General features: G+C 41.7%; 1 protein-coding gene across 1 annotated transcript in view; it reads right to left on the bottom strand.

Moving 5' to 3' along the window:
• Window positions 1-24,790, bottom strand: part of wwc3 (WWC family member 3) — a 238,361-nt gene that overhangs the window by 108,464 nt on the left and 105,107 nt on the right. The window contains exons 3-5 of the mRNA XM_059967946.1: window positions 13,320-13,523; window positions 10,488-10,564; window positions 1,530-1,609 (exon numbers count right to left, since the gene is read on the bottom strand). Of these exons, the coding sequence (XP_059823929.1) occupies window positions 1,530-1,609; window positions 10,488-10,564; window positions 13,320-13,523 (361 nt within the window). The remainder of the gene's footprint in view (window positions 1-1,529; window positions 1,610-10,487; window positions 10,565-13,319; window positions 13,524-24,790) is intronic.

Here is a 24,790-nt window from a genome sequence, read left to right as displayed (position 1 = left end):
ACCTGCTGAGTTCTTCCAGCATTGTGTACGTATTCTCTCCTTTATCTATCCTGGCTACTGTTTGGAACCATATACAGTAAATAACTCCCATCAGCGTCTTTCATCTTTGTAGTTCCTTAACTCTACCCACAAGGACTCAACATCCTCTTTCTAAGTATTTGATTTCAGATTTGGTTAACCAATAAAACCATTCCATACCCACTGCCCACCTACCTGTCCTTTCAATATGAGTGGTGTCACAGCAACTTCACACTCAACTCAACAAGACCAAGGAATTGACTGTGGTGGTGAAGAAAGGGAAGTCAAGAAAACACACAACAGTCCTCATTGAGGGGTTAACGATGAAACAGATGAACAGCTTCAGGTTCCCGAGTGTCAACATCTCAGAGCATCTATCCTGGGCTCAACACACTGATGCAATCATGAAGATGGCAGGCCAGGGGTCTGAGAAGATTTGAAGCTCCACCAAAGAATCTTGACTGGTTATGTCAAAACCCAGCATGGAGGGTCCAATGCACAGGATTGGAAAAGTCTGTAGAAGGTGATGGACTCAGCTAGCTCCATCACTGGTACAACCCTCCCCAACCCCACCCATCAAAAATATCTACAACAGGCAGTGCCTCATGACGGCAGCATCCACCATTAAGGACCTCATCATCCAGAACATGTTCTCTTCACCTTGCTACAATCAAGTGAAGTGTACGGGTGCCTGAAGATCCACACCCATTGTTTTTGGGTGAGCTTCTTCCCCCTGCCATTACACATCTGAATGGTCCATGAACACGACCTCATTATTTGCCTTTTGCACAATTTATATTTGTAATCTGAATTAACTAAATTTCACACATATATCTGTGTTAAGCAGCCTGATTCCGAACTGCAGTTCCTCTCAGACTGAAAAGAACCAAGCAGGATTTATGTGACTCGGGAAGTCAAATCTGAAGAGTTACTGTTGAGAGGAAAAGATCAGTCATAAAGCTACAAAATGTTAAACAGATGGCTAATTAAGGTGCAAGGAACAGACAACAATGTCATCTCAAATCATACAGCAACAGAAAAAAAACTATTTTACAACAATAATCAAATGTATTTTCTGGCAGCTATGTTATTAATGAGAAATATATTCCCATGTGAGTAATCACTTTGATAACTCAGCATTACTAGTCCTTTGTGCTGAAGCACATTCAATGCACAGCCTTACCATGGCAGATAAGTGTTAAAAACTAGTGAAGCAGATCCGTTTACAAAAAAAAAGGGGCCATGCTGAGACAAGAAGAAAGTCAGGAAAATTTCCAATTGTGACATTTTGTTCTGGTTTTCAAGATACATTTTCCTTTAATATTTTGAGTTCCTATTACTGATGTAATAGTGAGAGAGCTGTGGTAAGACTTTCATTCAGTTACACAAAGCCAAGGGATAAAAATAGCTTTATTTCTTTTTAAGCAAAAGGATAATTTGAAAATAAGCAGCACCACACCAACCCTCCTAAAAAAATAGCTGTTATAACTATAGATAAATACCAAACTTACTCTTGTAGTGTCTCCACGCCTTTCTCCTTGCTTTGCAATTCTTGTTTCATCTGTGCCAGCTCCCTTTTCAATCTGGAAACCTAAAAGTAAGAGTCATTTCTATTAAACACTCCCAGATTTGGACAACCATGAGAAATTCAGAGCATCATATAGATTAGAACAGACCCTTTGGCTTTAAGCTGTGCTAATCAAGCACAATTTTGAACTAATCCCATTTTTATTCCCGTTAACTCCCCGCCGCCCAATTCTACCATCCCCTTCATTCTAGGAGAATGCAGCTTGCAATAACTAAATACCCTAGCGTTCCTTACAAGTCTTTGAGATGTGGGCAGAAACCTTTCTCAATTTAATTGAGAAAGACCAGCCTTTCTCAATTTAATTCAGGCCATTGAAACTTAAACGTCCAGCCGACCAACCAGGAAACTGTGACAACTATTCCAGTGCTAGCATTTCTTTGTTGGCTCAATGTATTGCAAGAATATTGATTCGTAGGGAGAAAGAGCAGTCAAACCTGTTCACCAAAGACTCCCTACTGCATGTATAGATTTTAAAAAACTGAATTAGGATAAGCATAAGTGAAACTTTTTAGTTGGCTTCACTTTGATCCAAATTTCATAAGTTTTTGCCAATAAAGGATGCTGGCAGCTTTCTAATTGAGATCAGGAAGAGCAGAGTAACATGGCCACTGGCACCCAGTCAATTTTGCTACTGACAAGTAAAGCAGTTTACTTTACAAGCATTGTGAATTGTGTCTTTTGGCATAGAATACATGACTACATTGTCCCTTGTATGTAACTTGAGTGTTCCAAATTCCTGGATTAAATTGCATAAGTAGGGAGAATGGAAACATGCTAGGAAATAATGGAGTGAATGGTAGTTGAGGAGATGGTAGGAGGGAGAATGTTCATCTAAAGTAGAAGATACTGAAAAGCTCTAAATACAGAAGCAAGTGATTGAGAAATGGAAGCCAAGTTACAACATAGAAAGATTGAAATATTGAGTCTTAATTTAGGTGGCAAACTATACAACTCAATAAAGGTCTGGTAGGGGGCAATTCTTTAATATTTATTGATGTTTATCCAGCTTGGTAAATAAATGATTTGGGAGCAATAAGGCACAAAATATATTATCCCAAATGAACTTGAGGCTTTACTGACATCATTCTGATTCAGTGAGTAGCAATACTTCAGATCAGCAACTCAGTGATGTTACACTAAGAGCCAGTTGGTGAAATTTATTAATTGGTTAATTTTGCCAATCCAATCCCAGTTACAAAGCCAAATTGAATTGCAGATTTTCATCACATCACATACATGTAATATACTACACACTGGTTACTTCTGCATTGTGAGAAATGCTGTATACTTGTATAGTTCTGTTCATTATGATGGAAAGGTAAACAACATTGACAGGCTGAAAGTTGCCAATTTTGTGTCACAGTGCAGAAGCAATCACTCGAAATGAAGATGCAAACACTCGAAGTGGCTACAAAGGAATGAAACTTTGCTTGCTTCATCACAACTTAACACTGTGGAAAGGAAACTCTGGCCACACAGTACCTTCTACTTGCTGGCTAAACTCTGCAGGCCAGCAGTCAATCTGAGAATCTCCAAGATTATTTTGGGATGGATGCAAAATTGGCCATAAACTACTCACTTAATCTGGTAATCTGGACTTCAAATGAACAGTAGAAATCTGATCAGGACCACATGTAAGTTATTATGAAAGGTTTGTTAAAACTTCAAATGTTACATGAAAGAACTCTTAAAACTATGGTACAATTACTGTTTTGAAAATACATTGCAGTTGCCTCACCTCAACCAGGCCACTGCTGTGTTTATTTTCACAATTCTTCATTAAACTTAAAATGCAACTTTCAGCATGTCAATGGTGTTTGCCTTTTTGTCATAGTGTACAGAACTATACAAATATAGCCTTCACTCTTCCATTGTAAACTTTACAGCTAGAAGTTTATTATTCAGGACACAGTATATCATTTCATATTGTTTTGCCTTTAAAGTCAAGTTACGGTTCTTGAAAATAGTTTTTGATGTTAGATACATGAAAAAATATGTATGTAAAGTGTTCTTACCACCTGAACAACAGGTATACCTCTTTGGATACTGTCAGGTGGGATGACCTAACAAAGGAAAGTCACAGTCTGCCTCTATAACTCACAAGGGAAGTTAGGGAGGGGATAGAAGAAGAGGCATGCTGTAGTGATAGGGATTTGTTAGTTAGGGGAATGGACAGGACGTTCTGTGGGTGAGAATGAGAATGAGATTCCCCAATGGTCTGTTGCCTTGCGGGTAGCAGGGTCCAGGATAGCTCGGATTGAATCCTCAGCATTTTTAAGTGGGAGGGTGAACAGCCAGAAGTCGTTGTCCATGTAGGTACCAGTGACATGGGTAGGATAAGTGATTAGGTTCTGTATAGGGAGCTTGGAGAATTAGTTACTAAGTTAAAGGGCAGACCTTCAGGGTTGTGATCTCAGGACTGCTACTTGTGCCATGTGCTCGTGAGGCCAGAACAAGGAAGACTATACAGTTTTTTACTTGGCTAAGGAGTTGGTCTAGGAGAGAGGGAAGATTTTTGAATCATTGGGTTCTCTTCCAGGCAAGGTGGGACCCTGTCCAAAAGGGTCATTTGCACCTGAAATGGAAGGGGATTAATATCTAGTGCAAAAATTTGTTAATGCTGAATGGTGGGGTTTAAACTTGAGTTGCAGGGGGATGGGAACCAGAGTGCCAGAACAGTTAGTGGAGTGGTTGTGGAGCCAGATGTTGGTCACACCTCAGACAAAGGTAGAAATAAGGTTGAGCATGGCGTGACTTGTGTCCTGAGCTGCATATATTTCAATGCAAGAAGTATTGTGGGAAAGGTGGATAATAGTACTGAAGATGAGGTAGCTGGTTTACAATCAGAGGCAATGTGTAGTGTGAAGAGGCTGTTGGCAGGGCAAAATTGCAGTCAACAGGATGAGCTGCAACATAAAAGGCAGACAAAATCGAAAAGGCTGAATAGGACTGAAGGTGTTGTATTTGAATGCATGCAATATACAGAATAAGGTAGATGAACTTGTAGCACAGTTACAGATTGGCATGTATGATGCTGTAGTCATCACTGAATCATGGCTGAAAGAAGATTATAGCTGTATCAAAAGGACAGGCAGCAATGCAGAGGGGGCAGCATTGCTCTGCTGGTAAAAGATGAAATCAAATCACTAGAAAGAGATGACGTAAGGTTAGAAGGTGTTGAATCATTGTGGATAGAGCTAAGGAACTGCAAGGGTAAAAAGACCCTAATGGGAGTTGTATACAGAACCTCAAACAGTAGTAAGGATGCGCACCTAGAAATCATAACGGGGGATAGAAAATGTATGCCAAAGGGATGATGTTACAATAGTTACGGGGGACTTCAACACGCAGGCAGGTTGGTAAATCAGGTTGGTGCTGTATTCCAGGAGGGAGAATTTCTAGAGCGCCTATGTTTCGGCTTTTTAGAGCAGCTAGTAGTTGAACCCACTACTGCAACATCTATTATGGATTGAGTGCTGTGCAATGAACCAGAATTGATTAGCGAGCTTAACGTAAAAGAACCTTTAAGGGGAGAAGTGATCATAAAATGATCGAATTCACCCTGAAATTAAAGGAGAAATGAGAGTCAGATGTATCAGTATTATAGTGGAGAAAAGGGGATTACAGAGTCATGAGAGAGGAGTTGGCCAGAATTGATAGGAAAAAAAACACTGGCAGGGATGATGGCAGAGCTGGAATTTCTAGAAGCAACTTGGAAGGCACAGGATATATACTTCCCAAAAAGGAAAAGAAAAGATGACAAACCATGGCTAACAAGACAAAGCCAACATAAAGGCCAAAGAGAGGGCACATAATAGTGCAAAAAATCAGTGGGAAGTTAGAGGATTGAAATGCTTTTAAAAACCAGAAGTCAACTAAAAAAGTCATTAAAAAGTAAAGATGGAATACAAAAGTAAGCTGGTCAATAATAATACGAGGATGCCAAAAGTTTCTTCAGATATATATAATATAAAAGAGAGGCAAGAGTGGATATCGGACTGCTAGAAAACAATGCCAGAGAGGTAATAATGGGAGAACAACAAAATGGCAGACAAAATGAGTAAGTACTTTGCATCAGTCTTCACTGTGGAAGGCACTAGCAGTATGGTGAAAATTTCAGGTGCAAGGGAGCATGAAGTGTGTGAAGTTACCATTACTAGAAAGAAAGTTCTTGGGAAACTGAAAGGTCTGAAGGTAGATAAGTCACCTGTACCAGATGGTGTACACCCCAGAGTTCTGAAACAGGTGGCTCAAGAGATCATGGATGCATTAGTAATGATCTTTCAAGAAGCTCTAGATTCTGGAATCATTCTGGTAGACTGGAAAATCGCAAATGTCACTCCACTCTTCAAGAAGGGAAAGATACAGAAGAAAGGAAATTATAAGCCAGTTAGTCTGTCTTCAGTGGTTGGGAAGATGTTTGAGTCAATTATTAAGGATGAGGTCTCAGGATATTCTGAGGCACATGACAAATTAGGCCATGGTCATCATGGTTTCCTTAAGGGAAATTCTATCCTCACAAATTTGTTAGAATTTTTTGAAGAAATACCAAGCAGGACAGACAAAGGAGAATTGGTTGATGTTGCATTCTTGGATTTTCAGAAGGTCTTTAACAAGGTGCCACACACGAGACTGCTTAACAAGCTATGAGTCTATGGTATTACAAGAAAAATTCTAGCATGAATAAACCAGTGGGTGATTGGCAGGAGGCAAAGAATGGGAATAAAGATTTCTAGTGGCTTTCCACAGAGGTCTGAGTTGGAACCAATGATTTGGATAGTAGCTTTGTTGTAAAGATTACAGACAAAATAAAGATAGGTGGAGAGGTAGGGAGTTTTAAGTAAAGAGGCTACAGAAAGCCTTAAGACAGATTTGCAGAATGGGCAAAGAAACGGCAGAGGGAATACAGTGTCGGGAAGTTTCGGGTCATGCACTTTGGTAGAACTGAAGGAGTTGTCTATTTTTTTTAAAAGGAGAGAAAATACAAAACACAGAGGTGCAAAAGGACTTGGGAGTCCTTGTGAGGGATTCTCTAAAGGTCAATCCGCAGTTTGAGTCTGTTGTGAGGAAGGCAAATGTGATGTTAGCATTAATGTTAGCAAACAGGCCAAATAATCTAGTTCTACTTCTACATCTTATGGTCTTAAGCTTTACACCCTTATTCAAGAAGCACACCACCAGTTTGTGGTGACAGTTTGGATTCTCTGTTTTCATGGTAGAATATAAAAGCAAGGATGTAACGTTAATGTAATGTGAGACTTTATAAGCACTGGTGAGGGCTCACTTGGAACATTGCGAACATTTTTGGGCCCCTTATCTAAGAAAAGATAATCTGAAACTGGAGAGGGTTCAAAGGAGATTCATGAACATGATTCCAGTAATGAATGCCTTGTCATATGATGAACGTTTGATGGCTCTAGGCCTGTATTCACTAGAATTCAGAATGGTAAAAGGCCTTGATAGAGAGGATATGGACAGGATGTTTCCTATGTTAAAGAAATTCTATGACCAGAGGACACAGCATCAGGAGAGGTATCCATTTAGAACAGAGATGAGGTGGAATTCCTTTAGCCAGAGATTGGTGAATCTGTGGAACTCTTTGCCACAGGCAGCTGTGGAGGTCAAGTCTTTATGTGTATATGGAGTTGAGGATGGGGAAGAAAGGATCAGCCATGAGTGAATGGTAGAGCAGACTCAAAAGGGCTAAATGGTCTAATTCTGCTCCCATGTCTCATGGTCTTGTATTTAAGGTTGATAGATTCTTGATTTTTCAATGCATGAAGGGATAAGAGGAATGGGGCTGAGGGGAATATTGGATCAGCCATGATGAAATGGCAGAGCAGACTCGATGGTCTAATTCTGCCCCTACATCTTATGGTCTTAGGCCTTGCACCTTTATTCAAAGTGGCAAAGCACACCTTCAGTTTGTAGTCACAGCTTTGGATTTTCTTTTTTCATTCCAATACCTCACTTCTATTTGAGAACAATCAACTCTTGTTCAGAGTTTCACAAATGCCAGAATGTTCCTAATTTTGAGTCACATTGTTGTTTTGTGTGACTCATAGAATACTATGATGGATTACAGTTCACCAGACACTAATCAATTTTTTCCTTCCCTGAACAGGGTCTCCACAACTTCTTGCACTCTCTTTCCCCTTTAGCCTTCTATAAGAACAATAAATTAATCATCAAAGGGAAAATAGAACAAATTTCACATGGTTCACACTAACCCAGGCAAAATCTTTAAATATCAGGCCAACAAGAAAGCTAACTTTTTACTAATCTTTGCAAATTCTGTCAGCCTTGCTTTATAACTTATAAACTAAATCTTGTTAACAGCTGAATGCACCTTGAATATCCCGACAACTTTTAGAGACATCAGGTCAACAAAGTGGGCAGAGAACCCCAAGAGAAAGTAACTACAGTGTCTGAACATCCTTGTTTTCTTCTGCATTTACTGATCAACCTAAACCTTTACATTCTATGAAGTTTTCAAATATTTGATTAAATTACCAATGCCTTTTATTTACCTAGAATCGTGTACACAAAAATGTTATTTGGTCCAGTCTGCGATTGCTTTTTGTGAAAAGGATCAAATTCTACCTATGACTGTTCATATTCTTCCCTTTCAAACAACAATCGAATTCACCTTTAAATATCACTTCTAAGCTTGCTTCCATTGCTTTTTTCAAATATAAGTATACGCTAGATACAACAAATGTATCCTCAACTTCCCTTTGGTTTTTCCTCTGCCAGTGAATGCACTCCCCCCTTTGTCTAATCCTAACCAAACCACTCACAGCTTTGAGCACAAAGCAAAGCGCCAGTTGACCTGCTTTGTTTGAGGAATAGAGTCACATGGACACTAGAGGCCAAAGGACTTACATCCACACTACAACTCTAACAATCTCGGTTTCTCCTAGTCTCTCTGAAGATACTCATCCATAACACCATTCTGGAAAACCTCAAAAAACGTTCTCTCAGAATAGTGCTTTTAGCCCTTGGAATTGCCCGTAAGTCACTCACAATAATCTCAAATGGCTTTACAACATGGAAGGAGGAAGCACTTTGATTTACACTTGACCAATCCATTGCTCATTCTAATCCAGCTGAGATCAACATTACTGTCTGTTCCTAAGTTGATATGACACAGCTATTTCCAGCTTTATTTTATAAGCTTTACACCTTCTGCCGGCTATCATGAGGGAGTTTACTAAACAAAATCAGAATATAAAACTTCATTATTCTCCTCATGAAAAGAATGCTGATAACATAGACTAACTCTCTTTTCCTTCCAGGTGTGACCTAATGCATGGCTTAGACCCAAACCTCTACAATTCCTTTCCCCCATAGATGCTGCTTGATTCACCGAATTCTTCCAGCAGATTGCTTGTCACTCCAGACTCTAGCATCTGCAGTTACTTACTATCACGTCACTTTCCCATATATCAACAACTCTTTTGCCATTTCACCATAGCTCCTTCCACCACATCACATGCCTCCTCTTCCCCAGCTTTGCCATTGCTCCAAAGCTACTTCTCTCAAAAATGTTCCAGCCCTGGCTTTGGAATGGCTATTCCATTTTTCTCTCGATGGACACTGCAGGACCTGTTGAGTCACACAGCAATTTCTGCTTCTACTTTAGTCTTCCAGAATCCACAGGGACTTGATTTAATTTACGAAGCCAGTTTGGCTTTAATTTGATATTTCCTCCAGTTATTCTGGAATCATTTGTTCCATCATAAATCCCAGAACTTTTGAGTTGTAGGATGCCAAATGATCCAACAAGTGAATTTGCCCAAGAACCCTCATCTTACTTCTAAAAGCTGTGAAGCAACTAGTGCAGCTCTAGTCCAGCTGTTCACAGTATCACTAAGCATATATAGGCAGTCCCCGGGTTACAAACGAGTTCTGTTCCCGAGTCCATCTTTAAGTCGCATTTGTACGCAAGTCAGAACAAGTACATACGGTATTATTTAGCATCAGTCAAACGTCTGTCTTAGTATATAGTAAACATTTTACCTTTCTATGCATATAAGACATTTAAGAAACTTATATATTCCAATAATTAAGCCTTTGCATTGCTTAATAATAATTGTAGCTTTCATTGGGGCAGTGCCTTTCACATGCTCCATTATTCTCACTTTATCTGTTATCCTTTAAAATTGTTCCGATCATTGACCGACAATAGCCTAACGCTTTTCCAATGACCGATGACCAAACACTTTATTATTTCCACTTTGTTTTCAATCATGATTGCTTCCTGTCAACAGAACAGAAACATTGCAGACGGCGGGACCCGCTCCATTGGGTTCTAAGGACCACCACACTGAATTCTCCAGGTCCTAGAGTTCTCCGTACTGAGACAGGTTAAATGGGGCAAGTGGGGGCTGTGCTGGGTTTAGGTATTTGATCCTCCTCAATATTCTGCGTGGAAATTTATACTGGAGGTGGCAGTGTTTTTTTTTAATGAGGTCGAGTTGCAAGCTCAACATTAATCCGGCACACTTGGGAACAGTCTATCATCGAATCAAACTCGGGAACCTCCGTTCTCAAGCCCAGCGCTGATCTCACTGCGCCACCAGCCAACCAGATGGGGGGGGGGCGGGGTCAGGGTGAGACTTGCTAAGAAAAATTTAAGCCAAATATAAAGCTACACAGTCATCACAGTGTCAATGGTAATGACTTAAAATGGCGGATGGCGTTCTCCTCCGTCGGCTCGTGGGTACAAGTTGTTCATAAGTCGGATGTTCGTAACTCAGGGACTACCTGTAATGAAAAACTTCTAGCAAAAGCCTCAAAACGTCCACAGATCTGACAAGAGAGGGTGGTCAACATGGGATGGGTTTACAACCATAACGAGGTTCAGCAGCTCACTTACCCCTTCTCTTCGACTAGCAATTTCTGCTTTGATCTGGTCAGGATCATATTTCGTGTTGGAGGATGAACTTGAATACACTGTTTACAAAAAAAAATTTTAAATCAGCAACATGGAATCAATGAACGTGTGAAGTTCAAAACAACTGGAAAAAAATCAAACTACTGGCTTACAAATCAGAGCTTAGGGAACCGCTTGTGGTCAAGTTGAAGAGGAATGGGAGGTATGGCAAATTTCACACCAGCAGTTAATGCTGGAGCACCTGATGTGAAAACCAAAGGGCCTGTAGAGTGAAAGTGATGAAGGCAGTGAGTGAGTTGAGTGGAGAAACAGGGGGTATGAAAGGAAGGTAGAGGGAAAGCAGTATTGGTGGGTCTAAGAGTGAGAAGGATCATGATTCACCTGATCTCTCCTCTGGCTCAGCCATTCCATTGCAAATAGGCACAATAACTTAACCTAGAGTTTTACATAAAAGACCACCAAGAACTTACGATGCACGGCATCTCGAATTTTAATTCTACAGTATTATGCATCTGTGCTTTTTAAAAATTCAGCTACAAGATCATTTTGTCCATGAATCTCTGTGTGATTTGGTAGTTCTGAAATTGGAGATCTGTATCAGTTTAAATACTGATGGATTAATGTAAAAATCTAATTAGTTTACTAGTGTACATCAGGAAAGAAAAACTCTTTATCCCACCTGGTCAATACATGACTCTTTAACTGCTCCACCACAATCAAGATCTTGTTAGCACTGAGGAATCTCAACGTACAACTAAAGGTGTTCAAGCAGGCAGCCCCACTGTTCACTTCTCAAGACAACTAAAGACAGAACAAATTCTGGCCATTTCAGCAACACCCACATAAATTAGAAGCAAGATTTCATCAGCTTAGTTACACATCAATGATAAAAGAACCACATTTTTTTGTGACCAGATTCTCATCCAAGTCAGGAAAGGTGGTTAATGGGATTGGTGTGTGTTCACTGGATGGTGAGAATGAAGCTCAAGAGCATAGGTAAAATACTCTGTGGCACTGCCTCGGATTTACAGATGTCCATCGTGAATAATATCTGAGCCTGCCTAGACTTCCAACCTATGCAAACTAATCAAACCAAAGGAGTTCTAAATGGGAACAACGCATGGCTGCACAGATCAAAGATCAGCTTTAAGAAGTGCAAAGTCAGCACCTGACTGTTAACTGTTTAGAGATGAATGTGTGTCACAAAGTAATGAAGGGATTAAATTGCTTCCATGGCCATCTTTTTCAATGAGAAACATTAGGGCGAAACAGGGGCCACATTCTCAGGTTGTGTCAAACCCCATATGAGATCAGAGGAGCAGTTTTTCCCCCAGTAAGAAAGGGCCTGTGGAAGAGGTTGCCGGCTCCTGAAGTGGATGCAAATTCCTCCAAGTGAGAGTAAACCCAGTTTAAGTCTAGGGCACAGACCAGCTCACAAGAGGTACATGTTGGAAAACAGTAAGTCAGGTCGTAGTTTTCATTGTCTATAGGAAAAGGAAGTGGGAGGTCACACAAGAATTCCCCAATTTATCCCTCATTAATGGTGAAGATGGAAAATGTTGGAGATACCCAGCAGGTTGGACAACATCTGTGGAGAAGGAAGCAGTCACCTTTTCAGATTAATACAAATAACTACTTCTGACAAAAGTTGATCAACCTGAAAACGTTAATTACTTCTCCCTCCTCAGATTCTAACATCTGTGGAGGTTCTTTTCTCGGTATTTTTATCCCTGATTGTTTTGCCTGGCTTTCTTCCTTCCTCGGTAATTCCATTAGACCAGATGGGGTGGATAGTAGACTGATACACCAGGCATCATGCCAGTGTGGAACAAAGTGGATGGATTAGATGGTTCTTTAATGTCCAACATTAATCTTGCATCCACTGCTGTTACCTCCTACGCACTGCCAGTGGCATGCATCTGTGATTACATTCACTGACAACCAAGGTTGTTGAAAAAGCAATGGGAAACTGTCAAAAAATGCTATACTACAAACCTACTAATTGTACATTCTTTAGCTAATGTCAAAAACTGAGGCATCAGGTCCAAGAGATGGAGACAGAGAGAGACAGGCAGAGAAGGGTGGTGACATACGGACAGGGAGACAGGCAGAAAATAAAGTTTGTGAGTGAGCAATCGAGCATGAGGGATTGACTGGCTGTGCTCAGAGTGAAACTGAATGTTTAAAGGCCAACTCATCCAAGTTTAACATTAATGTCATTGTGGAATTGAGCTGATCCCCATCACCTCTTCATTCCCCGTGAATTAAGCGGATCTGTAGGTAGAAGCACAGCCAGCTGGGTGAAACAGCCTCGCAAGCAAAGCATCTGCTGTACAGAGTATCCTATGCTAATGGGTTGCCTGTTGGAAAATACATTGAAGACTGGCATCTGAATGGCTACGTTGATACCTTTCAGTGCCAGTCTCAATTTACTGAGCTTGACTCGTGCTTCTGTTTATGTACTAAACAATTCGGTTTTCTGTCTTTATCGGAGGTGAACTCTTCTGGTTCCCAACAACTCCCCAGAGTGAAAATACAACATGTGGAAGAACTGCAAAACAGTACATAAGTAAAAGACTGCAGAGATGGTGGAGTGGCTTGCAGGGGAGGAGAGTGCACATATTTATTTTCTAACTGCTGCAAACACAAAAACATTGACTATTTTGGCCTCCCATTTAAACTGAGCCACACAGGCTTAAGCTTGAGGGAAGAAGTTACTTTGGTAACATGTGAAATTGACAGCTGACTGTTGAAGGTCTCGATAGACATTATGGGTCCCTAGTGGACCAGTGGAAAGTACTGGTGGGTACTCACAGCTGACGTAGGAGATACTGTCGTTCTCGCACAGGTCGTGCAGTTGCTGGTACTCCTCTTGGGCAAGCTCCAGCCGCTGTTTCTTCACCTGGTAGATCTCTTTCTTGGCATTCAGAGCCTCCTGGGCCACCACCAAGTACTCTTTCAGCATGCGCTCCTGTTCTCGCCGCCACTGTGCCCTCGGGTCTTCGATCTGCGTCAGCTCTGCATCACAACAACTTTGTTAGTGAGCATCACACATCTAACATGAAGCACTGTCTCGAAAATGCTGCATCCAGGCCATACCACCTTATTGCAGCTACCATAGAGCAGGAGGTACAGAAGCCTGAAGTCCCCCACTGCCAGGTTTTTAAAAAACAATTATTTAGCGATACAGTGCAAAAAGGCCCTTCCAGCTTTGCCACCCCTGCAATTCCCGACAATTCCGATTTAACCGTAACCGACTCGTGGGACAATTTACAATGACTGATTAGCCGACAAACCCATACATCTTTGGACAGCAGGAGCAAACAGGAGCCACCGGGAAAAGCTCATACATTCCACGGGGAGGACGTACACACTCTTTACAGACGACACCGGAATTGAACTCTGACGTCCTGAGCTGTAATAACGTCGCACTAACCACCACGTTACCACTGTGCCCATTTGTGGTTGTTTCAATAATAACTACTGTTCTTGAATAAACCTGCACAATTCTAATCATTGCAGTTGAGCAACACCATGACAATTCTACACTACAATGCCATTTTTCTTTGTTTTGTGGTGGTGTATAATTTCTTATCTAACTAACGATTATGCTGTATGTCTAATGCTCTGAGCCTGAGGTTACTGCAAGTAAACTTTTCACTGCACCAGTGCATCCGACAATAAACTCAACTTGACTTGACATGACTTAACAGTGGAGCAACTACTAGAACAGCTGGCTCACAACTGCACCAACATGGGTTCAATCCTGAGCTTGGATGCTGTCTTACTCATTCTCCCCATATCCACTGTGTACTCTGTCCTCCCATATTCCAGAGACATGTGAGCTCTTCGATAAATAAGTCATTGTAAATTTGTCCCAATGTAGATAGGCAGTAGAATAATATGGCTGTAGTTAACATACATCTTAAGGTTGTTATAGTCAGGGATGGTGTTAGGGACAAGCTCCCACTACCTATTAAATGCTCCCAATGGCCTGCGACTCAAATAGCCTCTGACCACCAAGTCCACTCCTGGCCTTCACGTGTGGCTTAGCTACTGAGCCTGGCAGAACTGTTTCTACTGACAGGAGAAGGTGCAAAGTAAAAGACTGTCTTAAAGCCAGTCGCTTCGGACAGATAGGGCTCATCAAGCATGGTTGGCAGCTCAGCTAGGAGAAGGAAAACTCTGATTTCATACCTTCACTGCCTTACGGCTATACCCACTCATGGGGAAGGATTCAGGAGTAAACCCAGAATGAAAAATCCAGACCTGGAGTCCTTAAGGCAGACCTAAGTTGAGTTCAACACAGCTTGGCAACTCCTGTGATGTTGCTGGTGCCCAAAGTGTATTGGTCTCTGCTGTTTGTTTGGGTTCATCAGATGTATGGAAAAAGGGAGCGTGCTACGTGGACAACAGCTTGCTCTCCATATTTTACTGCCCTGGCCTGTGTATCTAGACAGCTAGGACCCAACATCCATGGTCGACCCTGACCGATGAAAACCTCATTTAACATGCATCTGAGAGAGAATGGAACCGATGGAGCTGCTCTGAAAGTCAGCATAGATTTTGTGGGCTGAATAGCTCCTACATCACAGGGTAAAAACAAATCCGAGCAAGTTTTCCTTCCCCGTTTTGCTTAAGGCCGCATTGCACCAGGCAGCCCTGATCAGTTAGCAAAGAAGCTTCTTACAACAAGCATATGGATCATTTGGAAAAACTGCCTCCTTCACCTCATCTCAAATATTTAAAACAACATTCACTCTAATGAACCTTATTGGGTGTTAACCTATGGACAAATATTTAAAGAAACCTGCTGCCTGCATAAATAAAGGAAGATTTCTAAAATGTCCCATTTATGTATGTGAATAAACCAATTACTCATCACTAGAGAGTCAAAATTCCACAGCTTTAACGCCACAGCACTGTGCTGGTACCTTCAACTTAACTTTTCTAAAAGAGTAATTGGGGAGGGGCAATAACTAAGGGCCATGCCAGTGATGCGCACATCACGTGAGCAGCAGACTAGTGACCAGGCCTGGGAGATGGTCCTCAGTCTGTGAGCTGATGAGATCCCAAAGAAATCCTGGGCTGTCGAGTAGAAGCAAGTAGAAGCATCTCAGCTCCTGTCTGAATAGTGACTTGGATCTGCTCCAATTCACCTAACGAAGCAACAGGTCTACAGCAGATGCTAACTTGTTGGCTCTTCACACAACCCTGGAACATCTGGACAGCAAAGGTGCATACCTCGGGATGCTCCTCATTGATTACAGATTGGCATTTAATACCATTGTCACCTCAAAACCAATCAGTAAAACTCCATGACCTAGGCCTCAATACATCTTTGTGCAAATCGATCCTGGATTTCCTCACTTGTTGACCCCAGTCAGTTCAGATTGGCTAAAACATCTCCTCCACAATCTCCATCAGCACAGGAACACCACAGGGATGTGTACTTAGCTCCCTGTTCTACTCGCTTTATACCTATGAACGTGTGGCTCAGTACATCTCCAACACCACGCACAAGTTTGCTGACCACACAGTTGTTGTGGGCTGTATCAAAGGGGGTAATGAATCAGCATACAGGAGGGAGATTGAAAACTTGGCTGAGTGACATAACAACAACAACCTCCCTCTCACTGTCAATAAGACCATGAAACTCATTGTAGACTTCTGGAGAGGGAAATCAGAGGTCCATGAGCCAGTAATCATCAAAGGACCAGAGGTGGAGAGGGTCAGTAACTTTAAATTCCTGGGTGTCACTATCTCAGAGGCCCTGTCCTGGATCCAACATATCATTGTAATTACAAAGAAAGCACGAACAGTACCTCTACCTCCTCAGGAGTCTGTGAAGGTTTGGCATATCATCGAAAACCCTGGTAAACTTCTAACTGACTGGCTGCATTACAGCCTGGTATGGGAACACCAATGCCTTTCAGCAGGAAATCTTACAAAAGGTAGTGGATTCGGCCCAGTACATCACAGGTAAAGCTCACCCAACCATTGAGGACATCTACATGAAAGGTTGCCATAGAAAAGCAGCATCCATCATCGGTTATCCTCACCACCCAGGCCAGACTGTTTTGTCGCTGCTGCCATCAAGTAGAAGGTACAGGGGCCTCAGGGCTCACACCACCAGATACAAGAACAGTTACTACCCCTCAACGATTAGAGTCTTGAAAGAAAGGGGATAGCTACACACATTTGAGGACTTTGCTATATTGTTATTTCATGCTTGTTAATTATTGCTATTTATTTATATCTGCATTTGCACAGTTTGCTTACAGTTAACAGGTCTTGATGTTTACTGGTTAATAGATTTGTTGAGTATGCCCGCAGAAAAAGAATCTCAGGGCAGTATATAGTGACATGTATGTACCCTGATAATAAATTTTACTTTGAACTTGGAAAGGACTCAGTTGCCTGTATGCTAATTCTATAAACAGGCCAAGTTGTCTCATTAAGAGCGGAATGAACAGCAGAAACACCAACTCGCACAAAAGTACCCAAGACCTAGGAATAGATCTATTCTAGATCTAGGAATAATGGTGCATAGTTCCCTGAAGATGGAATCTCATGTGGTGAAGAAAGCTTTTGGTATGCTACCCTTTATAAATCAGAGCATTGAGTACAGGAGTTGGGATGTAATGTTAAAATTGTACAAGGCATTGGTGAGGCCAAATTTGGAGTATTATGTACAGTTCTGGTCACCGAATTATAGGAAAGGTGTCAACAAAATAGGGAGAGTACAGAGGAGATTTACTGGAATATTACCTCGGTTTCAGCACCTAAATTACAGAGAAAGGTTGAACAAGTTAGGTATTTATTCTTTGGCGTGTAGAAGGTTGAGGGGGGACTTGATAGAGGTATTTAAAATTATAAAGGGGATAGATAGAGTTGACATGGATAGGCTTTTTCCATTGAGAGTAGGTGAGATTCAAACAAGAGGACATGAGTTAAGAGTTAAGGGGCAAAAGTTTAGGGATAACACGAGGGGGGACTTCTTTAAGAGAGTGGAAGCTGTGTGGAAAGAGCATCCAGTAGAAGTGGTAGAGGCAGGTTCGATGTTGTCACTTAAAAAAAATTGGATAGGTATATGGACAGGAAAGGAATGGAGGGAGGCTGAGTGCAGGTAGGTGGGACGAGATGAGAGTAAGCATTCGGCACAGACTAGAAGTGCCAAGATGGCCTGTTTCCGTGCTGTAATTATTATATGGTTAAGAGCAACAAGTCAAATTGTTACAGATTGAATAAAATTATAAATAAGAGAACACCAAGTTTTAGTTTTCACGCCAGGAAAGTGTTCAAATATCTAACAGCTGTATCTGCCATTAAGCGTGCCTTCTGCGGAGCGACAGAGAGGTGAGGCTGAGGATAAATGTACAACGGGCAGGATTCTGGTCTCATTCTCTGTCTGGTAGCAAAAGAATGCAAGCACTCCGAGTCATTGTGGCCACAAGTGCAGCTGGGATGACTCTACTGATATGAATCAGAAGTCTAGCATGCATAGTATGACAACATTCAAATCAGAGTGGAGCTGGGAGGAAGGAGACAGTACAAATTAATTTGTTACCATATCATTAATGAAGAAACCTTTGCACCTTATGATTTGGGATTGACAGAAAATCTTTGGAAGGTGTACTAAGCAATGGATGACAGAGTGTTTAAAATGTTGTGTTACAGGTCCATCATAATATAATCTACAGGTGGGAGGAGGGGCGTAGGATTTAAGCATACTCTTTGCCTCATCAGCAAAAGATGCTTGACTATCACAAACTTCTAACATTGAGATTAACCACCCTGGGAAAAATAAAATTATACTAGCCACTCTTAGAGCAGTACTTCACTTGTGTTACCAACAGTTCTGGTTCACGTTCATGTCAGTCACCCACAACAGTGTGGTATTAACGTAGAAGAGTACAGCACAGGAACAGGCCATTCAGCCCACAATATTGTGCTGGACCAGCTGAAAAGCAAATCAAAAATACCCGAACACTGATCTCTCCTACCCACACCACGTCCATATCCCTCCATCTTCCTCACATCCATGTGCCTGTCCAAGCATCTCTTAAGAGCCTCTAATGTATTTGCCTCTTCCACCATACCAGGAAGTGCATTCCAGACATCCAAGACTCAGTAAAAAAACTTATCCCTCACATCCTCCTTAATGCTCTCTGGTATTGGGCATTTTGCCCTCAGGTATGACATTTAATTGTTACTGAAGGACTCAGCAAGCATTTCTGTCAATTATTCTCTGCTTAGGAAGCTGTTAATTAGTTTCAATAAAACATTCCTTTTGTCAGGAGATAAAGGAGATGAGGGGAGCGGTGAATCAGGGACCTGTGAGTGCGATGCTGGTGGTCAGTTCTGGGCAATTAAGTCCTGGGGGAACAACTGGATGCGTGATGGTCCTCAGCCTGTGGGCTGATGGTATGGTGGGCAGTAAGTTAAAAGCAGCATGTAAATAACCATGGTCTCAAATGTATGCTAAGCAACTGGTTCAATATTTTAGCTTCTAACAGATAACTGCAACGTGCAGCACAGAGGAAGTGGAGGTGCCACCTTTAAGATGAAGAAACTGAGTAGATGGGGGTTAAAGATACATGTGATGACTTTATAAGCTGGGGTTTCCTACAGTTGCACTGGTCAAAATTTACACTCTGCCAACTTCCTCACAACTGCTGTTAGTGGGAGCTTGCTATGCTGAGGTTGGCTGCCATACTTCCAATGACACCGTTATTGAAAACTCCTTCTTTTGTTATGGAAAACTTGGATTGTGGAGACTTTTAAAAAAGAGCCAATCGAAGCCTTTTCACTGTAGTTATTTACAAATTGCTATTATGACCTAGAAATACGATTCTACAAAAGTACTTGATTTTAAGCATTTTGCATTTGCTGATTGATCACTACTCAGGCGAGGGCACTGTAAAACTTGTCTCTGTGAGCAAGATTTCCCTGCATTACTGACCCCCGTTCTACCACATGCAGACCCTTACCCACATACCCCAATGTTTAATTCTCAGTTCCAATGATGGTAGCACATGCAGGGTATTTACCTATTGCGATGTTCAAACTTGTGACACTAGTTTTCCTTTATTCACTGGATACTGATAAAGTACTTCCCTTAAGAAAAATTGAACCAGAGTTGAAATAAAATCATGATTAGCCATGTAGCACATACCTATCATGGTCCAAATTCTGGAATAATCCCTTCCTCCTCAAAGTGTCTCCCCTCCCTTCATCGTGCTTCTGGAGGAGACTGAGGTCCTTTGGAAAATGCAGGCCTCTCCTTCACATGTTGTTGCCAGTACAATCTTCTATGCAATGGTGTTCAGGGGCAATGGTATCAACACAGCTGATGCCAACAGGCTCAATAAACTGATTAAAAAGGCTGGCTTTGTTATGGGAGTCAAACTGGGCACACGGGAAGCTGTGGTAGAGCAAAAGACCCTACGGAAAATTCTGGCAAATTCAGGACAATGTTTCTCACTCTCTGCATGCAACCTTGGCTGACCAATGGAGCATTTTTAGTAATAGACTAAGATGACTGCACTCCTCCAAAGAGTGCTACATGAGGTCATTCTTACCCTCGGCCATTAGGCTCTATAAAGAGTCAACCTGTAGCCAGGGAAGTGATGACCCTTTCCTGTTAGACTATTTGAGGTAACTTTTTTTAAAATTCTTTCTTATTCCTAATATTTGTGTTTCTGTGCACATGTGATGCTTCTGTGACACTGAAATTTCCTTTGGGATTTATAAAGTATCTATCTATCTATGCTCATTACAAATGTGGTGAGGTGAGGCTTCCAAGATATCATGTTGGTTGAAAGATTTACCTGGATGGACTGCCTATATCAGGCTGCTTTTTATTGGTTACAGCTCAGTGTTCAACACCATCCCCTCAGTACTAATCAACAAGCTTCAAAAACCTGGACCTCTGTACCTCCATCTGCACCTGAGTCATTGACTTCCTCACTAGGACATCGCAGTCTGTACAGATCAGAAATAAAAACTCCTCGCTAATAATCAACACCAAGTGCACGTCAAGGATGTGAGCTTAGCCCATTGTTCTACTCTCTCCACACTCACGACTGTGATTAGACACGTCAACCACCATCTATAAATTTACCGATGACACCACTATTGGCAGAATCTCAGATGGTGATGGAGGTGATGTACAGGAGTGAGATGGATCGGCTAGTTGACTGGTGTCACCACAACTACCTTGCATTCTTTGCTCAGCAACGCTAAGGAACCGATTGCAGAATTTAGTGGGGGCAAGTTGCAGGACGACACACCAGTTCTCAGTGAGGGATTAGCAGTGAAAAGGATGAGCAGTTTCAGTGTTTGGGGTTAACATCTCAGGTGATCTATCCGGGGCAAACACATTGATACAATTACAAGGAAGGCACAACAGCTGTTATACTTCATTAGAAGTTTCAGAAAATTTGGTATGTCACTGAAGACTCTAGCAAATTTCTACAGATGTATCATGGAAGGCATTCTAGCAGATTGCATCACTGTCTGGTACAGAGGGGTCACTGCAGAGGGTGGGGAGAAAACTGCAGAAAGTTCCAAACTCAGCCAGCTCCATCATGGACACTAATCTCCCCAGTATTCTGGGCACCTTCAAAAGGCGATGCCTCAAAATGGTGGCATCCAACATCAAGAACCCCAATGACCCAGGACATGCCCTCTTCTCATAGTTACTGGGGGTATAGGAGCCCAAAGATACACACTCAATGTTTCAGAAATTGCTTCTTCCTCCTCCACCATCTGACTTGTGAATGGATGATGAACTAACCCAGGAACACTACCTCACTATTTTTGCACTAATTATTTATGTATCCCTCACAATAATTCATGTATTCCATTCCTCAAGGAGCAATAATATTACTTCCTTCACCTTGGCCTGCAGCACTGGAATTTGGCTTTTACAGCATAACAGCTCATCTCAAGCAACAGATCAGGAGATTAGCAATTACAACACACAGAAATTACATTTTATATTGAATCATTTCTACTTTTTAAAAAAAGCTGACAGTGATGACAATGAAGTGAAACACCAACAGTCACTTCACTATTACAATGAATAGGGAGAAATTTTCCCTAGAGTTCTTGCTAAAAACAGAAAATCTGTTCACTTCTCTCTCTGCCATTTCATATATTGTATTGTACTGCTGCCACAAGACAACCGACTTCACGATATATGTCAGTGATATTAAACCTGATTCTGACATTTTTCTGAAGGAATCTGTGATAAGTTTATCTAGGATATTCGGTAGATGTGCCATGCATTATTATCCTCCATTGAGCACTGCAGGGATTGGGGAAAAAAAACCTGCCTGTGGTTCACATAAAAGAACCCAGCACCCCTTTCTCAACTCTGCTTGACTAACTTCACATGCTGCAGCTGCATACCATTCACATTCTTTCTGGACCTCATGTTATGAGCCATAGTTTGTTCAAACTTGATTTGCTGATGCAGAAGATTACTTTTCATTTACACAGTAACAACTCACAAAAAAAATGCACTGGTGGGTAGCGAGTGTAGAGAATTTTATTCTTTTGTAGCAAGATCCCAATCACACTCTGGCTCTTTACTTCCTCCCACATTCCAAAAAAAAATGTGGTTTAGTCTGGGTTAATTGGCTATTCTAAGTTGCTGCCAGTGTGTGTTAGTGGTGGATCCTTGGGGCCATTGAGAGGAATGGAGTGGAGAGAAAAGGAATGGGGCCTTATAAATGGTGCTTGAAGGCCCTCACAGACACGGTGGTTCAAGTGGCCAGCTTCTACGATGTACGGCTGTCAAACGTGTCACAGAAACAAAGTGTATGAAACATGCAAAGAACTTCATAAACAGTGATGAAATGGCAGAAAGCACAGAGGCCCAGTCTCGTAGCTTCAAAGACCTCGCTTCAGTCCCGATCTCTGACATTGCTTCTTTGGAGTTTGCACATTTTCCTCTTGATCGCACAAGGATCCAGTTTCCTGCTCTAGTTTCCTCGCACATCCCAAAGATTTGCTGGTCAGTAGTATAATTGACCACTGTAAATTGACCCTAGTGTTGGTGGGAGAATCGGGGGGCTGGAATGTAAAGAGTAAAGAAAAATACAAAGAGTATAAATTACAGGGAAATGAGTGAGGGAATGGAATTGCTTTGAAGGGATAGGCCAATTACCTCTGAGACTGCACTGTAAGGAAATAATAAAAGGGATGAAGAAACATTGGTATATTGCATAAAAGATCCCTGGGCCTGAGTAGAAATAAAAGATTCCCACAATAGACTACTTAATACTGTAATGGGAAATTGTTCAATATTCTGCTCAAAGTATTTTCAAAGATTTAGCTATCCAGTCCTCTTTACTGCTTTTAGATAGTCTGCTCTCTCAGAACCAGAGCATAGCTCTTCATTTCTTGAAACCCCTACTCGCCAGTTTCAATCTCATGCTCAGCTTCCTCGGAGCTAATCCACAACTTCCCTCAACAGTTGACTTTGTATCTTTGATGGAAACACACAAGATGCTGGAGGAACTCAGCAGGTCAGGCAGCATCTATGGAAATGTTTTGCAGATTTTCTTGTGTTTGTATCTTTGATGGTGTCCATCAAGGCACCCTTCACTGTCTTCTAACAAGCTGAACCACTCCAACTCTCTCGCTATCTCACCCCTCAGGGTTCATCTCACCTTAAATGTAATTCTGACTCCCTGGACTCTGTCAGCAGGTAAGTATTATCAGTTTTCGATATTTGCCAGCAAGTGTTCCTTCATTTGCGAGCACATCTTTGTCATCCATGTGCATGACCAAACAGACATCATGGTCTTGTATGGTCATCTACACACCTTCACTTCCAAATGCTGCCTTCCTGCCTGGCCACGGCTCTCCTCTATTGTTGCCACCAAGCAATCTGTAACTCCAAGTCACAGATGAGTCTGCCCCCCATTCTTCTCACAATTCCTGCTCTGAACATAACATTCCATTCACCCATCATATACTAAAACCGTGCAAGGTTTATTGAGAAAGTAAGGAGGCATTGGATCCAAGGGGACATTGCTTTGTAGATTTAGAATTGGCTTGCCCACAGAAGGCAAAAATGATTGTAGACTCATCATATTCTGCATGGAGATCGGTGACCAGTGATGTGCCTCAGGGATCCATTCTGGGACCCCTTCGCTTTGTGATTTTTATAAATGACCTGGATGAGGAAGTGGAGGGATGGGTTAGTACATTTGCTGATGACACAAAGGTTGGGGGTGTTGTGGATAGTGTGGAGGGCTGTCAGAGGTTACAGCAGGACATCAGTGGGATGCAAAATTGGGCTGAGAAGTGGCAAATGGAGTTCAACCCAGATAAGTGTGAGGTGGTTCATTTTGGTAAGTCAAATATGATGACAGAATATAATATTAATGGTAAGACTCTTGGTGGTGTGGAGAATCAGAGGGATCTTGGGGTTTGAATCCAAAGGACACTCAAAGCTGCTGTGCAGGTTGACTGTGTGGTTAAGAAGGCATACGGGATCCCATCAACTGTGGGATTGAGTTCAAGAGCCGAGAAATAATGTTACGGCTATACAGGACCCCACTTGGAGTACTGTGCTCAATTCTGGTCACCTCATTACAGGAAGAATATGGAAACCATAGAAAGGGTGCAGAGGAGATTTACAAGGATGTTGCCTGGATTGGGGAGCATGCCTTATGAGGATAGGTTGAGTGAATTCAGCCTTTTCTCTTTGGAGCGACAGAAGATAGAAGGTGACCTGATAGAGGTGTATAAGATGATGAGAGGCATTGATAATCAGAGGCTTTTTCCCAGGGCTGAAATGGCTAACACAAGGGGATACAGTTTTATGGTGCTTGAAAGTAGGTACAGTACAAAAAGGTTTTCGGGGTAAGTTGGGTTCTTTTTAAACACAAAGAGTGGTGAGTGCATAGAATGAGCTGCCGATGACTGTAGTCTTTTAAGGGACTCCTGGATAGGTACATGGAGCTTAGAAAAATAGAGGGCTATGGGTAACCCTAGGTAATTTCTAAAGTAAGCACATGTTGGGCCAAAGGGCCCGTATTGCGCTGTAGGTTTTCTATGTTTCTGTTTCTAGTATCTCATCCCTGATTTGTTGACTCTCCATCCAAGTCACTTTCCATCTCAAATCCCTTCTATATCTGACACTGGAAATAGCTACCTCTCAACTTGTTCATTTGGAAGGAAAAGCTTACACCACAGAGGAGATTCCTTACACTAACTAAGGGTCCTTATACTCACAGCAGCCCAGTTAATTCCATCTTGTGGCA

This window comes from Hypanus sabinus, chromosome 4, assembly GCF_030144855.1.
Source record: "Hypanus sabinus isolate sHypSab1 chromosome 4, sHypSab1.hap1, whole genome shotgun sequence".
Lineage (NCBI taxonomy): Eukaryota > Metazoa > Chordata > Chondrichthyes > Myliobatiformes > Dasyatidae > Hypanus > Hypanus sabinus.
Note: the sequence above shows the minus strand (reverse complement) of the source record. Positions and strands in the feature narration are given on the sequence as shown.